Source organism: Nothobranchius furzeri, chromosome 9 (assembly GCF_043380555.1).
Source record: "Nothobranchius furzeri strain GRZ-AD chromosome 9, NfurGRZ-RIMD1, whole genome shotgun sequence".
Lineage (NCBI taxonomy): Eukaryota > Metazoa > Chordata > Actinopteri > Cyprinodontiformes > Nothobranchiidae > Nothobranchius > Nothobranchius furzeri.
This window is the reverse complement of record NC_091749.1, coordinates 63,121,371-63,139,388: the sequence shown is the minus strand read 5'-3', so window position 1 is coordinate 63,139,388 and position 18,018 is coordinate 63,121,371. Positions and strand designations below refer to the sequence as shown.

The 18,018-nt window shown below is 41.5% G+C and overlaps 1 protein-coding gene across 4 annotated transcripts in view; it reads right to left on the bottom strand.

The window, feature by feature from the left end:
* apba2b (amyloid beta (A4) precursor protein-binding, family A, member 2b) overlaps window positions 1-18,018 on the bottom strand; it is a 102,671-nt gene that overhangs the window by 8,493 nt on the left and 76,160 nt on the right. For 3 of the 4 annotated variants that reach the window (XM_015953140.3, XM_015953141.3, XM_015953144.3), the window contains exons 7-10: window positions 11,590-11,625; window positions 6,605-6,691; window positions 5,185-5,370; window positions 846-1,025 (exon numbers count right to left, since the gene is read on the bottom strand). In XM_015953140.3, the coding sequence (XP_015808626.1) occupies window positions 846-1,025; window positions 5,185-5,370; window positions 6,605-6,691; window positions 11,590-11,625 (489 nt within the window). The remainder of the gene's footprint in view (window positions 1-845; window positions 1,026-5,184; window positions 5,371-6,604; window positions 6,692-11,589; window positions 11,626-18,018) is intronic. The other variant, XM_015953145.3, reaches the window with a different exon arrangement.

The following is an 18,018-nucleotide window of genomic DNA, read 5'->3' as shown; positions in this document are numbered from 1 at the left end:
CACAATAATCATTATTATACCCAAAGCATAATAATTCATTTCAGTAATTAAAATATATTTACTGAACCAAGAGATTAATTATGATGATTATAATAAACCGTAATAAAGTCAAAGAGTTTATTAAAATTATTATTGTGGTCTTGAAGTGTCCTTCAATCTGGGACAGAACAGCAGCAGATAAAGATGATATTCAGCAGCCATCATGGCTCCTTGCATGGTTAATCTGTGAGGCAAAGTTACAGTCGACCCAGCTTGACCTAGCTGGGAAAATGTGACCTTTGTCACAAATTAGAGGACCTTCGTGACGTTAAACATTCATTAGCAGGTAGCTTATTTCATTCTTGACTGTCTCAAAAGGTAAAAACCACTTTGTCTTTCGCTTTCATGAACAACATGATCTAATATTCTCGCTGACGCCTTCCAGTCATCAGTTTGCCTGCATGCAGGTAGCAGCTAATAATTAAAAAGTTATTTTATTCAGTGTTTTTTATTCGTTCCTTCTCCATTTCTTTTGGCTTTAAGCTGCGAAGCTTCATGTGACGCTCTGGGAGACCAAACACAGTTAAGGAGAGTTTTAGCACTTCAAGAAATCCCCGATTATCTATGATGAAAAATGTCCCTTGTTGCCTCCATAGTAGCATTTATGTGATGATGATAGTGCAGCAGAAGTTTTTCTCCACAGCTTCTTCACCTCTGAGAGCCCAGTTAACAGCAGCAGGCTTCTCTAACTGCCCTGAAGCACGAGTGGGATTTCTGCTGCAGTTCGTAAAAGTCTCGTTTTTTATTTCCTGCACTCAGATAATCATCTGCAGAAAAAACATGGTGTGCTTAATAAAAAAGCCAACCTCCTTGCAGTTTTCTGAGTTGGAGAAGTGAATGAGGTCATCGTTGTACATTTCCTGTGTGTTGATGATGTCACTGTACTCCTTCTGACTCAGGTCCTCTGGGTTGATCCCGTTGGCTCTCAGGAATTCCTGGTAGGCCACGCTGAACGCCTGACCAATGGACTGGGCGATGAGCTGGGCCTGAGCACATCATGTGAAACAATCAATTTTTATTATTTGTGGGTTTGTCTGAATCATGAGTTTTACTTGATTGAGAATTAAACAATAAAACAATCATTCAAAAATAATTTATTAAGGCAGAAAACAAACAGATTTGTACTTTTTAATGCTTTTTCAATTTAGTCAGTGTTGATGAAGGCAACATTCAAACAATCTAATTAATACAAAAGTACAAATAAAGACGGAATCATGTACAGCAAAACAAAACAATAATTCACCCTCTGCTTTTTCACACAAGCATTTTCAACTATCTGCTGGTGAGAATTGATGGGAGTTGTAGCTTTTTGGTGAAATCGTAAAAACAACGTGATGCTCAGTTTGACACAATGCTGCTAAATCATGCAAGATGTATTAGAACTCAGCATGTGTGTTTTGCATCAATCTCAACAAATTTTGGCTTCATATCTACGAAAAATGACAAAGCTGTCAACATTTATCTGATGAAGCTTTAGACGAACGTCATGGGATTTTTTTCCAGATGTTTCATTGAAATCTTTCAAACCTTCTATGATATTATTCTAAAACAACACACACACACACACACACACACACACACACACACACACACACACACACACACACACACACACACACACACACAAGTACACACATATGCACACATGCATGCAGCGCGCGCGCGCGCACACACACACACACACACACACACACACATGTGCAAGCACACATACTGTATATAGATGAATGAACAAACAAACATGCAAGCACAAAACACACACACACACACACACGAGCACAGCATCCATGTACACACAAGCACACATGCACATGCACACACAAGCACATCACACACATGCATGCACAAAACATACACACACGCACACACAAGCACAGCACACACACACACACACACATACACACTTAAGTAAGCCTGCACACATGCACACGCACACAAGCACATCACACACATGCATGCACAAAGCATACACTCACGCACACAGCACACACACACACTTAAGTAAGCCCGCACACATGCACACACGAGCACATCACACACATGCATGCACACACACACACACACACACACACACACACACACACACACACACACACACACACACACACAGGTACACACATACCGTAAATCCTCTAATACAGGCCGGTATTCAATTAAAGGCCGGGTCTCCAATTGTGGCCGGTGTCAGAGTTAGTTTAGGTAAATAATGGCCGGTCTCTTATTGTGGCCGGGTGGAACGTAGTAACAAGCAAGTATGAGCGTCCCGGTGGCAGGGTTATAGTCCCCAAATCAACCAGCAGGAGGCAGTAGACGTTCACGCAGACCTTTATTAAGCTTTTTCTTCAACGCTTTGTAACGCTACAGACACGATCCTCTATCACGCTCCTACCACACAGAGTCACGGTGTCAGTTAACCATGCTAATTCAACCCGCTCCACAGAACACACATCACCTTCCCTGTGGCTTACATAACACTCACACAACACGCAAATCAGCACATAGGAACTAGCAGAATGATAGGAAACACATATGACACAATACCCAGAATGCACCTGGCTTACAACCCCAGCCAGGTCATTACACTATCAAGTTCAAAGAGAACGTGCTGATTATGCTGCAGAACACTCTGGAGAGCAGCAGTAGGGGGTGTATGAACTAGTCAACTTCACTATAGTGACTTTTTATGCCTGTCGTCGACTATTCGCTGTCACGTGATAATGACCGGCAAGATGCAGCCCTCGGAAAAGACAGCAGCCTGCTGTCAGCAGGTGACAAGCTCCTGCGCTCAGGGGGTGGGGGGGGGGGGGGGGGGGGGGGGGGGGCAACGCGCTGTGCCAGACCGTAGGCACTGACACGCGATCGTTCATGTCGGTTCATTTCCTTTAATGTTTTCTGTCTTTTATTTGCGCCTGATGTGTATCGCTGCTGTGGAGCGGGGCGCATCAACTTGTCCCTGATGCGGCCGGCAAGCAGGGAGCGCTCCGCTGTTTTCGCGGTCGGTAGATCTGCCTCCTGAGCACGGCCACAGTAACAATCAGGTGTCGCCACCTCAAAAACTAATTTAACACGCGATCGTTCATGTCAGTTCATTTCCTTTAATGTTTTCTGTCTTTTATTTGCGCCTGATGCGTTTGCTGCATGCTGTGGAGCGGGGCGCTGCGCGCATCACCTTGTCCTCCGACGCACTGATCACTGATACGGCCGACAAACAGCGAGCACTCCGCTGTTTTTGCGGTCGGTAGATCTTTTAGAACTGCAGTTCAAAGGTAACTCATGAGGTGAATATATATGAACCCAGGTAGCAGTTTTTCTTTAGGATTGAGAGGAGATGCAGGAAGATAATAAACAGGCAGGACAGAAAAATAGTCAAAATAAAAACAAGTTAGTTTTTGTACCTGCTGTTGCAACAAACAGACACCATTGAAGGTCATCAGAAGTGAGGAACAGAAAATGAAATAATTATTTTAATGTTTAGAGCAGCAGGAACTCCGAGAGGCTGCAGGCGCATCAGTGAGTTTGCGGCCGCTGCGCAGGGGGAGGGGGGAGAGGGCTAAAGCAGGGGGAGGGGGGAGAGGGCTAAAGCAGGGGGAGGGGGGAGATGGCTGAAGCAGAAACTACTGTTGTTAAAAGAAATGTGTTTAACTTTGAAAATGTGGGCGCAATTTTAATTGTCAAAAACTCCAATGAACATTAGTTCATTTTGCTCAAATGGAAATAGAGGCCTGCCTCTAATACTGGCCCTCCTTCCAATAAAGGCCTGGAGCTTGATGAGCTTGAGTCAAATAGAGGCCCGGGCCTGTATTAGAGGATTTACGGTATGCACACATGCAAGCAAACACGCATACACACATGCATGCAGCGCGCGCGCACACACACACACACACACACATGTGCAAGCACACATACTGTATATAGATGAATGAACAAACAAACATGCAAGCACAAAACACACACACACACACACACGAGCACAGCATCCATGTACACACAAGCACACATGCACATGCACACACAAGCACATCACACACATGCATGCACAAAACATACACACACGCACACACAAGCACAGCACACACACACACACACACACACACACACACATACACACTTAAGTAAGCCTGCACACATGCACACGCACACAAGCACATCACACACATGCATGCACAAAGCATACACACACACACAGCACACACACACACTTAAGTAAGCCCGCACACATGCACACACGAGCACATCACACACATGCACGCACGCACACACACACACACACACACACACACACACACACACACACACACACACTTAAGTAAGCCCGCACACATGCACACTCAGACACCTCATAAAAACATTTCTCTTTAGTTTTGTTCTCATTTGATGGAAGCTTCCAGCTTCTTTACTTTCACAAGCCTTAGCTTCTTCTACACAAGTGGGAAAACTGCTTGTTTTTGCTTTTAATAAAAAAAATTCCCAAAAGCTAACATAGCCTGATAATCGTGACGATGCACCAAAAGAATCCTTTCAATAAAAACAGCATAGTTTAGCTTCTCTAAGTAGCTCTATTATCCCAGTTTTATTATCTAACTCAGTTGATTTAGTTCTATAGCTGCTGGAGAATTTATGGACATTAAAACCCCAAACCCCCCACAGTGAATTAGTTCTGCAATCTAAAGCAGGAAACACTGGCTGCAGCCAGTAAGGCCACAAAAGAAACAGTTTATAAGTTGATGGGTGAGCGGCCGAATGGTTGCATTAAAATTCTGGCAGCAGAATTAGCTGAAGAGGGGACAGATTGGAGTTCAGTCTTTCTACCAATTGGCACAGAAACCAAGCTGCTGGCTTCTTGGTGCAACATTGTTCTTGCTGCCAAGTTTTAGAGAAACTGCTTCAACAAGGCAAGCAGCTGCTCTGCGGGGTGAAAATAAATAAAATTAGGGAAATCAAAAGTGCCCAGCCACTTTAGATCAGAGGGAATCAGTGGTTTGCTTTAATCGGTTATTGTCAGGTGAACACAGACATGTCTGGAACGTCCACAGTGAAGGGAATTTACAGAAAAATTTGGTTTCTACTCGCGATTTTAATATTTTAAATGATTCAACTATTTCCTGTGTGGCTGCCATCAAAACCGTTTGTCTCCAACACACTTACGTCCTCAGACTCAAAGACATGGCATATCATCTTGTACTGCTTCTTAGCCTCGGGAGCACCAGGTGTCGTCTCAATACAATCCTGCGAGGCGGTCCGAGGCATCCGCCGCCTCGCCATCAGGACCACGATGTTGCCGATGTCGGCGATGTAGGAGATGGTGCGCAGTGCATTGTCCATCATCGTTTCCTGTTGGCATAGCAACGAAAAATTGTTCAATAATAAACTGAATAACTGAGAGTCAAAAACATGGCAAACCCAGTGAAAGCAACAGGATTTCAACTGATATGATGTAATCCTCCTTACATGTTCTCTCATCCAAATCACTCCACAGCATGTTCAGCTTTTCCTAAGGTGTGTCATCAACTCGTGTCAGAGGAGATAAAGCAACTGTTGGCAGAAAACTAATCTTTTTGACTTCATACAATACAGCTGTTCCAACAGATTACAGCTCAGTAAGTAGTTTGTGTCAGGCCGATGAAACTGACGAGGTCCATGACATTTTGCGTATGTTTGATCGGAATAATCGTGTTTGTTCACTCAGCCTAATAATAACCCCGTGTAATCGTGTAGTTACACAAGACATTAAAAATGATGAAATCACAATTTAGAGAAGATGTGGACTTCAAATTAGGTTTTATTTGTTCACGTTTAATGATAATATGCAGAAATTCATCCCAGTTTGGTTACTTTCCTTAACTCTGAGGTGGTTTCATTACACAAATCTATTTACTGTTGCTTTCCCTGTCTAGGCTTGAACTGGTGCTTATAATGAATCCAGGTCAGGAGCACTTTCTGCAGACTCAATAAAACTTTTAACTGCAGAATAGGTACTTTCTTCTCTCAGAATTGCTTTTGCAGAAGTGCTAGGACCAGTGGCAACCAGATGGAAAAAGGAGGAAGACAGACACCGCATTGCAGCATGTTATTTTCTGCCAGCCGGCTGCCCACACTCAAAATCTCACACTCTGACACGCAGAGAGCCAGACCACGGATAAGACTGGAATTCTGCGAATGAATCATCTATCACGTATACGAACGTTTTACTTCTGCTGCCAGCTAGGAGCTCTGTTCAGGATATAAAGGACTGCAGAGCTCTCAGGAAGACACAGTGGTTTGATGTTTAGGTAACAAGCCAGAAGATAAAGTTTCTTCATGAGTGGAAAATCGGGAGAATCAAATTTTCCGATTCACATTTCAAAAACATTCTCATACGGATATTTGCACACTTTGGGAGTTTTGCTAAGTCAACTTTTCTCCTGTGATGTCATTAGAACAAACATAAAGCTGTATTTTCATAAGAAACAGTTGGCGTTAGAGCTAAAGCTGCAGGGATCACAGCTTCCTACAACCCAACCTCACTGCCCTGACTTGCAGATGTGTAACTCACAGTGTAGTTTAAGGAAAAGCAGGAAGTTCTTACTTGTGTGTCTGCATTCAGTACTTTGATGCGTTGGGTAGAGATGAACAGATCAACCTCAGTGAGAGTCTGAGCATCTCCATCGGCACTCTGGAGGAACAAACAAACGCAGGAAGTTGGTCATCCATGAAACCAAAATGTGACTTTACACTGTTTAATGCCAGTGTTGTGCAGAAGGCATGCATGCTCAGTTTAGTTTCCAGCTGGGGAAAATGCCCATCAAGATGGACAAGTTTATGAGTGCAAAGGTGATGTGGAAGCGACAGAAACAGAAAGCGTTTTGGCAGCGGCGTTTTCACATCAGCTGTCCTGGCATGGAGATGGTGATCTGGAGTGGAAACAAGAAGCAGCTTAACACTAAGCCCTCACCAGCTGGCTGTTACACTAGAGAGAGCAGAACAAGCCGGCGCACATTTCCCTCTAATTACTGCAAGCCATGCAGACTAATAAAATTATGTTTTTTTTCTTGTTTCATTATATATTTTTTAGAAAATGTATTTAAAAGATGGCCAGTGTGATGCAGGAATAAACTACACGTCACTGGGTTTTCATAGCTTAGGGTCAAAATAGAGAAGCGCTTATTAGAGCCTGTGGCCTGTAACTGTCACAATCTTTTAAAATGTTTTTTTTATAGAAAAATGCACAGAAACTAGGACGGCTTGAACAGGTGTTGCTGAAACGTGCTTTGAAAGTTGCCATGTTCATTTAGATGAAATATGTTGAGATTGCTCAGGAGGAGAACTTTGGGTTTTCAGTCTAGATGTAGAAACAAAATAAACCCCCAGCTAATGCATTTGAGGGTCTATATTATTGATCGTGGCCATAATGTTCACATCAGTTAGAAGTCCGGTCCGACATGCGGACATAAAATAAAGCTCTGCAGAGATTTTTATTGCAAAAGGATTGAAAATCAATTTGTTCTATGCTGGACTGAAGCAGGTTTGGTTTCAGCCATTAAAACCGAGTCTTTCTCCAAATGTTGCCAGATTTCATGTTTGGTTGAAGTTCTCCAAAACTCTCTCGCCAGCTTTTTAGATTTTCATGACATTTACCCCAAAACTAAAAGGTTTTTCAAAAATGTATTTGTCCTCAACCGTTTGAAATCATAACGAATCTCAGAGGAAGTGTTTTCTGCTTGAGCTGGTGAAAACCATTTTACTGAAAAGAAGACAAAATGACGTAACAAAGGTATTCATCCACAATTTGGTAAAAATAACATTTTTGCATATGACATTTGTTGTATACTTGTTTCTTTTTGTTGTTCTCTTGAAGGGATGCTTGGCCTTTTTGACTGCTTTTAGCACCTCCTAGTGTCCGTTATTAATTATCTTTGGTCAAATTAAAAGTGAAACTCATCTCCGTGCTGTGCATTTGTCTTTTTAACACCTTAATCTAACTGCTGTCTCCTCAGCCTTCCTTAGTTTCTAGAGGAGTGATTCATCACTAAATGAAACAAATCAGCTGTGTTCATGATCTAAAACATGCAGGAAATGTGCTGGAAGTAGACTGCAATGCCAGGTATGTAAGCTAAATATTTTCGAAGTCTAACAGGTGGTGAACCGGCACTCTGAAGTTGCAAATGTGGCATTCTGGCCACAGAGAGCGGTGGGGTCTGAGTGACATTTCATTAACCCTGTAAGAAAGGGGTATTTAATTCCGAGCATGGAGGGCTTTGAAGTACATTTTAGTTTCAACACACCTGACTTCAAATACCAGATAATTAACTGGCTTCTGCAGAGCCTGATGAGCTGCTGCACAGGTGATACAACCACTTAATCAAACGTGTGTTGGAGCAGAGAAACCACTAAAACCTGCTGGATACCGGCCCTCCAGGACCAGAATTAAACACCCCGGATGTAAAGGGTCATTTTAGCAGCCGTCGGATATTTTTGTATTTGAATATTCTATCGAATCCTCCATCGGTTAATCAAGTATTCTATTTGACGACATTTCAAGTGAAACGAGACTGTGGTCTGCTGCCAAAATTATGAAAATCAAACAGCAAATTTGTAAAAGGCTCAATAATATATATTAAATGGTGTTGTGTTGTTCCCCCTTTAACAGCTGATATTCATAGTTAAATATTTTATGGAACAAAATTTTACCTAATTTTAGGTTTGTATTAACCTTATCCCAGTCAAATAACTTATCTAAATATATTCACACATAATCAGGAGAATTTCTTTATTTCATTAACATGTTCAGTAGTAAGCTACTGGAAATGCTAATAACATTTAATTTTTACTGGTAACAATTTAATTGTGGAATATATTATGTTTACATATTATTTTATTATGTAATGGTTGGCAACATAATTTCGTCTGAATTGTATTTAAATGTAAAAGCGTTTGTGATTTAGATGCTACAACGGCTTGCCACAGACTTTTGCATGGATGGAGCGAGCATACTTGTAGCAACAACCAGAACAACCAGTAGCTGCAGCGGCTCTGCTCCAAAGCGCTGCAGACATCCACACATAAACTGGATGGTGGGGACCTTTCTTTCGCTTGTAACGTTTAGTTGTTCACAACCATCACGTTTTTTCTGAACCACTCTTGCTCATGAGATTGCTACGCTCTAGCTTAGCATTAGCGATTCTGCTCGTTTAACTCATGAGCCCAAACTTTGGACCGTTTCTGCCATTTACAATGGTTTGTGTCTTTGCTGGTTTCTCTATTTTCCTCCACAGCACCTAGATCAACGCGTAGTGCGCCAGTAAAATGTGTTCAGACTGTTGAGTGCACATTTAACGAAGCTTCAAACCAGTAAATAATTAATTGTAGAATTTAATTAATCGTATCATTCGATGATTCATTTAAGCCCTAATTTTAGCACGTACTGGTTTAAGAAAATGATTTAAAAATATGAAAAAGTTGCAAAGTATGGCTTTAACAAAACATTATGTTTTACACATTTGGACCCATTTCAGTATTTTAGGCTTTCTTCTAATTTCTGTATTCAATTCCAGTTGTAGCTTATATCTGTGAATTTTAGGGCTGTTACAACCTGAGTTTTATAGGGTTCTAATAACTGAGTGATTGTGTTCAAACCACAGACTAAGGGTGTTTCTCAATGTCAAGGCGCCTGACCTTGCGAGGACACTGTCCTTCTTTGGTCAAAGAAAATGGTTAAACGGAACAGACTTGCATCACGTGACCGCGGCTTCCATGACGGTTTCGTAACGTCACGTGACACGGGAGATAACGTTATAATTTATACGTATTAGTTTCAATATAAATATAGAACGAGCCATTTACTTTTTAAATTGTGTATATGTTAATAAAATAAAAAATATAAGTGAGTTACTACCTACCCACTAGCCACTGAAGCTGTAATTATTAAGCAACTAACCAACCATAGATAACTTGTTTGGATCTAAAAAAAAAAACATTTTAAATTAGTTGACTTACTTTTAAACTCGAAATTTGCCCCGAAGTAGTTCCCAGCTTCCGATCCGCCATCCTTTTGAAAATACTGTGATGTATTCTGGGTAATTTTTTACCAAGGCCAGGCTACAAGACACCTCCTGTGTATCTTTGCTCAGCTAGCTAAACGGCTAACAAACGGAGAACACACGCCTCGGTAGAACATGAACATTGGAACACGTCTTGGCGGCTCCTGATGACGTATCTCCTGGGCAACCCGGGCGGGGCCAAGACATCACGGCGAGGTTCCTTGGCATTGAGAAACACCCTTACATATACAGGGAGCCTAAGTCACGCCCATCTGCTTCCTGTCCTTAAGTCCTCTACTGGCCCCCAAAATGAATGGGAGCCTTTGGAGCAATAAAAGTACATTTCTGATTGCATTTGACATGTGCCATGGATTTCACATATGAAGTCCGTGAATTTTAAAGACACACTTTGATGCCACAAAAGCACTTATTTTCAAATGGCGGCAAAAGTTACTTTAGGTTTTGTGTGAAAATAAATGACCCGTGAGGACTAGGGTTGAACACAGTGTAACTGATGTAAACAGAAGGGAAAAAGTCCAGATTAAAATAAATACACCTCTTAACTCCTTTTTGAATGACTTCAAAGCAGGAAAGCTACCCAGTCCTTTAAGGAGTAAAACAGCCAGATTTTTGATGTTGTTCTACAGCCATAGACTTGGAGAGGAGGTGAGTCAATATCAGTGAATTATTAACGCAGCATCACACCAAAAAGCAGCTAAAAATAATAAAAGCACTCAAAGAATGATGAACAAGTAGCTGTTTTTTTTTCTAAACCTAAACAATCTCACTTGGCTTTACTTAATAATGGCTACAAACAATGCAAAACTGAAAGAACTTGTTATGCTTTCTGATTTTTAAAATTTACATTAGCACTCTAATTTCCTAATGTGTTTCACTCCTAAACTGCCCAGAGCATCAATAATAAACCAGTCTTGACAAAAATGTACCACTTTAAAACCTTAACTTTTCGGGAGATCAGTTGAACTTTTCACCTAAATTTTTATAGGAACAGAGTGTATAAAAAAAACACATCTCTCTGCACAAAATAACTTCAAAAGCTCATTCCCTCAGGTTGCTTTACACCCTGATTCACAGCAATATATCCTGTATAAAAATAGAGGCAGCATATGGAACAGTCAGCAGCAATCACATACAGTAGTATCCTGCTGACACGACTTCTGTTACTTAATGGTTGGACATCAATTTATGTCACTAGGGTGTTAGAAGGATCTGCAGGAGTTTTTAACGTAAAATGCAGGTTTTTAATGCATCTGTCATTCTGCTTTGCCCAGGTTACAGTGTTCTAAAATGTTATGCAACAAAAAAACACCACATTCACTGAGGTGCACACATGAAACTCAACATATTATGGAGACCTGATGCAAAAAAAAATTGAACAATGTGCAACAATTTTGAAGTGTGCAACACAGAGATGGGCAAAGACACACGGATGAGCTTAAATGCAAGAAAAAAGGAGAGGTAAGAGTGAAGGGAGTGGCCAGAGGCTCTTCCTTTTGCTCTGTTTATTACACACCGCCTTTTTCTTGATTTTGGCAGCCTTCTGAACCCTCTGGAAGGCAGGCAGGCAGGAAGGCAGGCGTTGGGACGGGACAAGGTCAGCAGAGAACAGGAGAAAGAAAAGGAAGACATAAAGAAGGTAGATAAAAAGGGTGAGACAGTAAAGCCCCCGCCAAACACATGTTGATCTAACAAACAGGGTGACAGAGAGACAGTGAGTGTGTGTGTGTGTGTGTGTGTGTGTGTGTGCGCGCGCGCGCGTGTGTGTGTGTGTGTGCACTGTTGTGTTGATGATGCGATCTAAATCACAACAGTAATTACACAGGGTGATAATTGCTTCTTCTCTTGTAAACACAGCATATTAAAATGCTCAGCTGTAAATTGAAACTGATATAGTATGGGATAAGATTTGTGCCAAAAAATAAACCCAAACTTACAGTCTCACACAAAATATAGTGAATTAAGCAACCAAAAAGCCTCAGTGGACATTTGCATGTGGCAAACGGCTCAAGCTACTCAGTCTAAACCTTCAAAACTAATTAGAAGGCACAGATTAACCTCTTCCACTGAGAATTTCTTTGGAAAGCAAAAAAACTAGAGCAGAGGCAAAACCGAGATGCAGGAAACGCAAAGAGCTGTCGGCAGAACCAAAACGTGCTCTTCAGAATAAAAGCCCCTTGTCTACACAGAGTGTGGATGGATGAGGTCCAGAGTCCCAACAGCTTCTGTAAAGACCAACAATCATTGAGTCCAGTCAGAGCATTTAACCTGATGGCAGTGCGGATCTGGAGCTCCCGAATATTTACCCATGGCATTTATTTTTTTCTGGATGTTGCATGAAGATTTTTAAGCAGTTAAAGAAATTACATGAGCCAGACAGGAAGTCAGATGTAGATATATTCTTAAGTCCTGATACCAATAAATATTGATATACACTGGGGCCCTCTTAGGGAAAAAAAACAAAATCATTTTAGTTTGCTAGCATCACAGTTCTCCTATCAAGCATGATTACACATTATCAGTGAAAAATGTCAATTGTTTCAATTGAAGTTAGTATTAGGAAAAAGTGTCATGTTTGATTAGTCTCCAACAGCAGCTGAATTATTCTTCCTGGGATAATCCTGACAATCGCTCTGTGATGCCTTTAGGCCAAAGACAAGTATGACGGAATATGCTATGCACATGCTATGCTAGGCTAACTGCTAAGATCTGTGTATTAGTTAGTAGTGTATTTTTTTCTTTTAATGTATATATATATATATATATATATATATATATATATATATATATATATATATATATATATATATATATATATATATATATATATATAATATTCTGGGGAACTGGCAAGATGGCGCCCATGAGTGGCTGTGCGTCTGCAAGGCTCCTGATCTGTTTTGGTTATTTGTTGTTTTTTATTGTTTTTTCTCTATCTGGTGCGGATTCCCTGCTAACATATGATCGAGACTTACTATTGTCGATCAGGTCCGCAATGATCAACCTCCAGAACTCCGATACCGGACCCGCTTTCCCACCGACTCTGGAACCTGGCGTTAACCCAGGTGTCGGCCCTTTGTTACCTGTGGGCCTGCCGCTGCCCCGGAGACCATGGAAGAGGAAACGGGGGAAGAGAGCTGGCTTCTTTGTTCAGCTCCGAAAGATCCTGAGAGGCGAAGCTCTTGCCGATCGCTGCTCCGCGACTGTGTTGTGGCGGATCCAATAGAAACTCAACGGAGTTGGGCTGATCTCGCTGCTAAATGGTGCCCCTGATGCAGGACGCTACCTAAAGGTAAAGAACCCCTGCGGGCGTAGCCTGGAGTCGCTACGTAGCTTAGCCCGCCAGCCGACCACCATTACGGAGCCAGCGGTACACACATCGCCAGATTTCTCTGCGAAATGACGTTAATTAACGCGCGCTCCATCGCCAACAAGTCTCACATCCTCAACGATCTGTTCTGCACTGAAAAATGTAACTTTTTGTGGATTTCTGAGTCGTGGCAGCGCGAAAATGACGTCACCATTCTCCGTGAGCTCTGTCCTCAAGACTGCTCTTTCTTCTCTTCTCCACGGACCACAAGCCGCGGTGGAGGAACAGCTGTTATCTTTAAGAAACACTTTTCGTGCCAAATAATATCCTCAAACTCCTACAGCTCATTCGAGATGATCATGATTAAAATTGGTCGAGCTCTACCAGTTTATGGAATTCTGGTCTATCGCCCACCTGGATCTACTTCATCTTTCCTGTCTGACTTTCAGGATCTCCTATCTTCAACTATTAAACTAGACAGGATAATCATTGTTGGAGATTTCAACATCCATGCTGAGGATCTATCTAACAGCTCTATCAGGGAGTTCCTAAACATGATGAACTCTTTTAACTTCTCTCAACACGTGTCTGGTCCCACTCACAGAGCAGGCCACACCCAGGATCTGGTCTTTTCCTACGGACTTCTTGTTGATAAACTGCAGATAAATGATGTTGTGTTCAGTGACCATAAGTCAGTTTCTTTTCATATCAACTTAAATTCTGAATCTCTTTTACCAGTCTCTGCTAAGCAAAGACGTATTATCAACAGTTCTACCATTTTAAATTTCTCCTCCCTCTTTGACTTTGTACCCCCTTCCTCTGATGATGTAGAGCTCCTTACCAACTCATTTAATGATCACTGCCTCAAAATTCTAGATCAGGTCGCCCCTTACAAAACCAGCCGCAGTTCCAGTGCCTCCAGTTCTCCCTGGCTGAACAACCAGATTCTTGATCTTAGACGCTCCTATAGAAAAGCGGAACGACGGTGGAAGAGGACAGGTTTGGTTGTTCATCGCGAATATTTTAAAGAACTTCTAGAGACATACAACAAAGCTGTAGAAAATGCCAGGTCTTCTTTCTTCAGCAACCTCATATGTCAAAATAAGAATAATCCTAGGGTTTTGTTTGATACCATCTCCAGCATTGTTTCTTCTCCTCCGCAGCAGGCTCAGCTATCATCAGCTGATGATTGTAACACCTTTCTCCACTTTTTTGCCAACAAGGTGCTGAATCTGAGATCCAGCATTCCACCAGCCCCCCCCCCCCCCCCCACCACCACCAGGAGGGGAGGCCCCCCAGTGCTCAGAGTCTTTCACCTCCTTCTCCCCAATTACACTAAATGACTTAGCCTCAATAATCAGTCAGATGAAGCTCTCATCATGCTCATCAGACATCTTACCTCCCTCTGTCAGTCGGGTCCCTTGCCTCTATCAGTCCATCTCTGTTGACTATGATCAACAGCTCACTGAGCCAAGGCTGTGTTCCATCTTACTTTAAAAATGCAGTAGTGACTCCTCTCTTAAAGAAACCCAACCTTGACGCCAGCTCCACCAGTAACTTTAGGCCCATTTCTAAACTACCTTTCATCAGTAAAGTACTTGAGAAGGTTGTGGAAACCCAACTCAGATCCTGGTTTTCCAAGTCAAAGATCTCCGACCCCTTCCAATCTGGCTTTCTGAAGCAGCACTCCACCGAGACTGCTCTAGTAAGGGTGCATAATGACCTGATGGCTGCTGATGCTGGGAAATTGCTTTGTCATGGTCCTGCTTGACCTCAGTGCAGCTTTTGACACTGTAGACCACAACGTTCTACTAAACAGGTTAAATGCCCTGACTGGGATTTCAGGTTCTGCTCTAGACTGGCTCTCTTCCTATCTCACAAACAGAATGTTCACAGTGAAGTCAGAAACCTTCTCTTCAGACACTGCCTTTCTAACATGCGGGGTTCCACAAGGTTCAGTTCTAGGCCTCTACTATTCGCATTCTATATTCTTCCTCTAGCTGGCATTATTCAATCTTTCCCAGACATCTCCTACCACATCTACGCTGACGATATACAGCTCTATATGTCCTTCATGCCACACCAGTTGGGACAGGCTGGCCACACTTGTACTCTGCCTGACCTAGATCAGTAACTGGTTGTCCAGCAACTTTCTTGTTCTCAAGGCCAACAAGACAGAGACCCTGATCTCTGCACCCCCGGAACTTCAGCCAAAAACCGAGCAGGAAATTGCCTCCTTTTGCCCATCAGCCAAGGCCAACATTAGAAACCTAGGAGTTATTTTTGATCAGGTTTTAAGTTTAGACTCACACGTCAAAACCATCTCCCGCTCTTGTTTCTTCCAACTGAGAAACATTTCAAAAGTCCGTAAACTGGTTTCTACTGCAGATCTGGAAAAAATCATCCATGCCTTTGTGCCATCACGCTTAGACTACTGTAACGCTCTTTTTACTGGTCTCAGCAAAACCTCCCTCTCACGCCTTCAAGCCATCCAAAATGCAGCAGCCAGACTCCTAACCACATCCAGCAGACGAGCTCACATCACTCCAGTTTTACAGTCCCTCCACTGGCTCCCGGTAGAATATAGAATACAGTTTAAAGTTTTACTGCTGACCTATAGAGCTCTTAACAACCAGGCTCCAAGCTATTTATCTGAGCTTTTATCCCCACACACCACTTCACGGAACCTCCGATCCACATCTGAAAACCTCCTGGCTGTTCCTCGAACCAGACTAAAAACCAAAGGGGACAGGGCCTTTCAGTCTATTGCCCCCAGACTTTGGAACAGTCTGCCTTCAAATCTCTGTCTCTTGAAATCTGTAGAGGTCTTCAAAAAACATCTTAAAACTCACCTTTTCATGCAGGCTTTCCCTCGCTAAATATTCTAAAAGATGGCTTTGTTCTTGTTCACACCTTGACTTTGTTTTTACTCCTGATTTTGGTTACTATTCTTGTCACTGCTATTTTTTATGATGTTTTTATTGGTTTGAGGTATTTGCCCTGATTTTACTAATGTTGTACAGCACTTTGTGATTTATATCTGTGAAAGGCGCTATATAAATAAACTTTACTTACTTACTACTACTATATTGCTGTGACAGTGGTAAAAACAGTTATGGAAATATTTAGTAAACAAAAGCAAGCCTTGAGGGGAGATTCCTGTTCTTTGTTTTAGTTGTTAGCTCTCTAGCTACATGCAGCTATGGCCTGTGAAGACTGCATACACTCGACTACAAAAGGATACTTTTCTACTTCTTACAAATTGTGCCAATAAATTTAAATATCTCAAAAAATGAACTTCAGATATATAATATTATGATACTTTGAGAAACAGAAGAATAAGCTGAAAAGTTTGATATATAACATGTGCATAGTATGTAAAGGTTGGGTCATTAAAGGAGTAAAAACAATGAGATATTTCCCGATATAAATTTGAATGCCAATATTGGTCGATAATAATGGTAGACTGATACATTGTCGGACATCCTTAGTTAGTATATGTTCTGTACATGATCTGCAGTCACTGTAAATGTCAGTCTGAACTTTTTTGCTTTCGAAACAAAGACTTTTGCCCCCCAGTCGTTCTGGTTGTTTTATTCAGCCATATTTTGTGTGAGACTGTATTTTTTGGTTGTTCCTTTTGGCTCAAATCTTATCCCATAATTCTGCATTTGTGACAAAATTCTGTGTATCTTGGTTTTTACAGTTTTCAGAATATGCACATCTAATTCTAAAAGAAAAAAAGAGCTTTGCTATCTTCTACACCCATATCCAATGCTATAAACAGCATCATGTAGAAAAAACACTAGAGATTATTAAAATTAGCGGTGTTCTCCTGCCCAAATTTAAATGTCATGCTTTGCTGTTTGCCCCTTTAGTTGAACCAAGATAAAAAAGATCTCACACCTGAATTTTGATTCTGTGTTTTAATTTGAAAACCTACCAAGACGCTATTTAAAAACAGCCTAGAGGGAAGTTTTTATTTTTTTGCAAAGTTTCATCATTTTATACGCAAAACATAGGCTTTCAGCAACATCTTCTGCTTTGCCGAAGAGGCACTGAGCAGGTCGGTGGGGGGTTGACAACAACAGAGAGAGAAGGTAGGGGTGGTGATGAAGCTTCATAAATATTACATCAAACCAAGAGAATGTCAAGCCTAAGAAGCTCTGCATAAATAAGCTACTGAGTTTAGACACATTTCACCTGACAAACTGTCTTTTTTCCCACTGAATTTTACTTGAGGGAGTTACCTGAACTGGTGCATGCTAACCGACTTCTTTAGATCGATCCAAAGCAAATAGGCTTGAATAATGCCTATGTGGTTGAGTTTGCGAAGATTTCTGTACATTTTAGAGTCAACGTCTAAAGCAGCAGTGTACAGAGCTCGACGAGCCAGCTATGAAGCTGCAGATTGAAATCAGATAAATAACCACTGCTTTACTCTGAGACAAGTGTGGCTTTGAAAAACATGAGCCACATTTTCTGAGGCAGAACTTGTTTTGATTGTGGAAAAACCTGTTGCAGAATTAAGATGATGAAAATATTAAATTTATTTAATGTAAACATAAAATCTAAAATTGGATCATGAAAATTATGTTGTATATTATAATGTTACAAATTTGTCTGCAAAAGTAG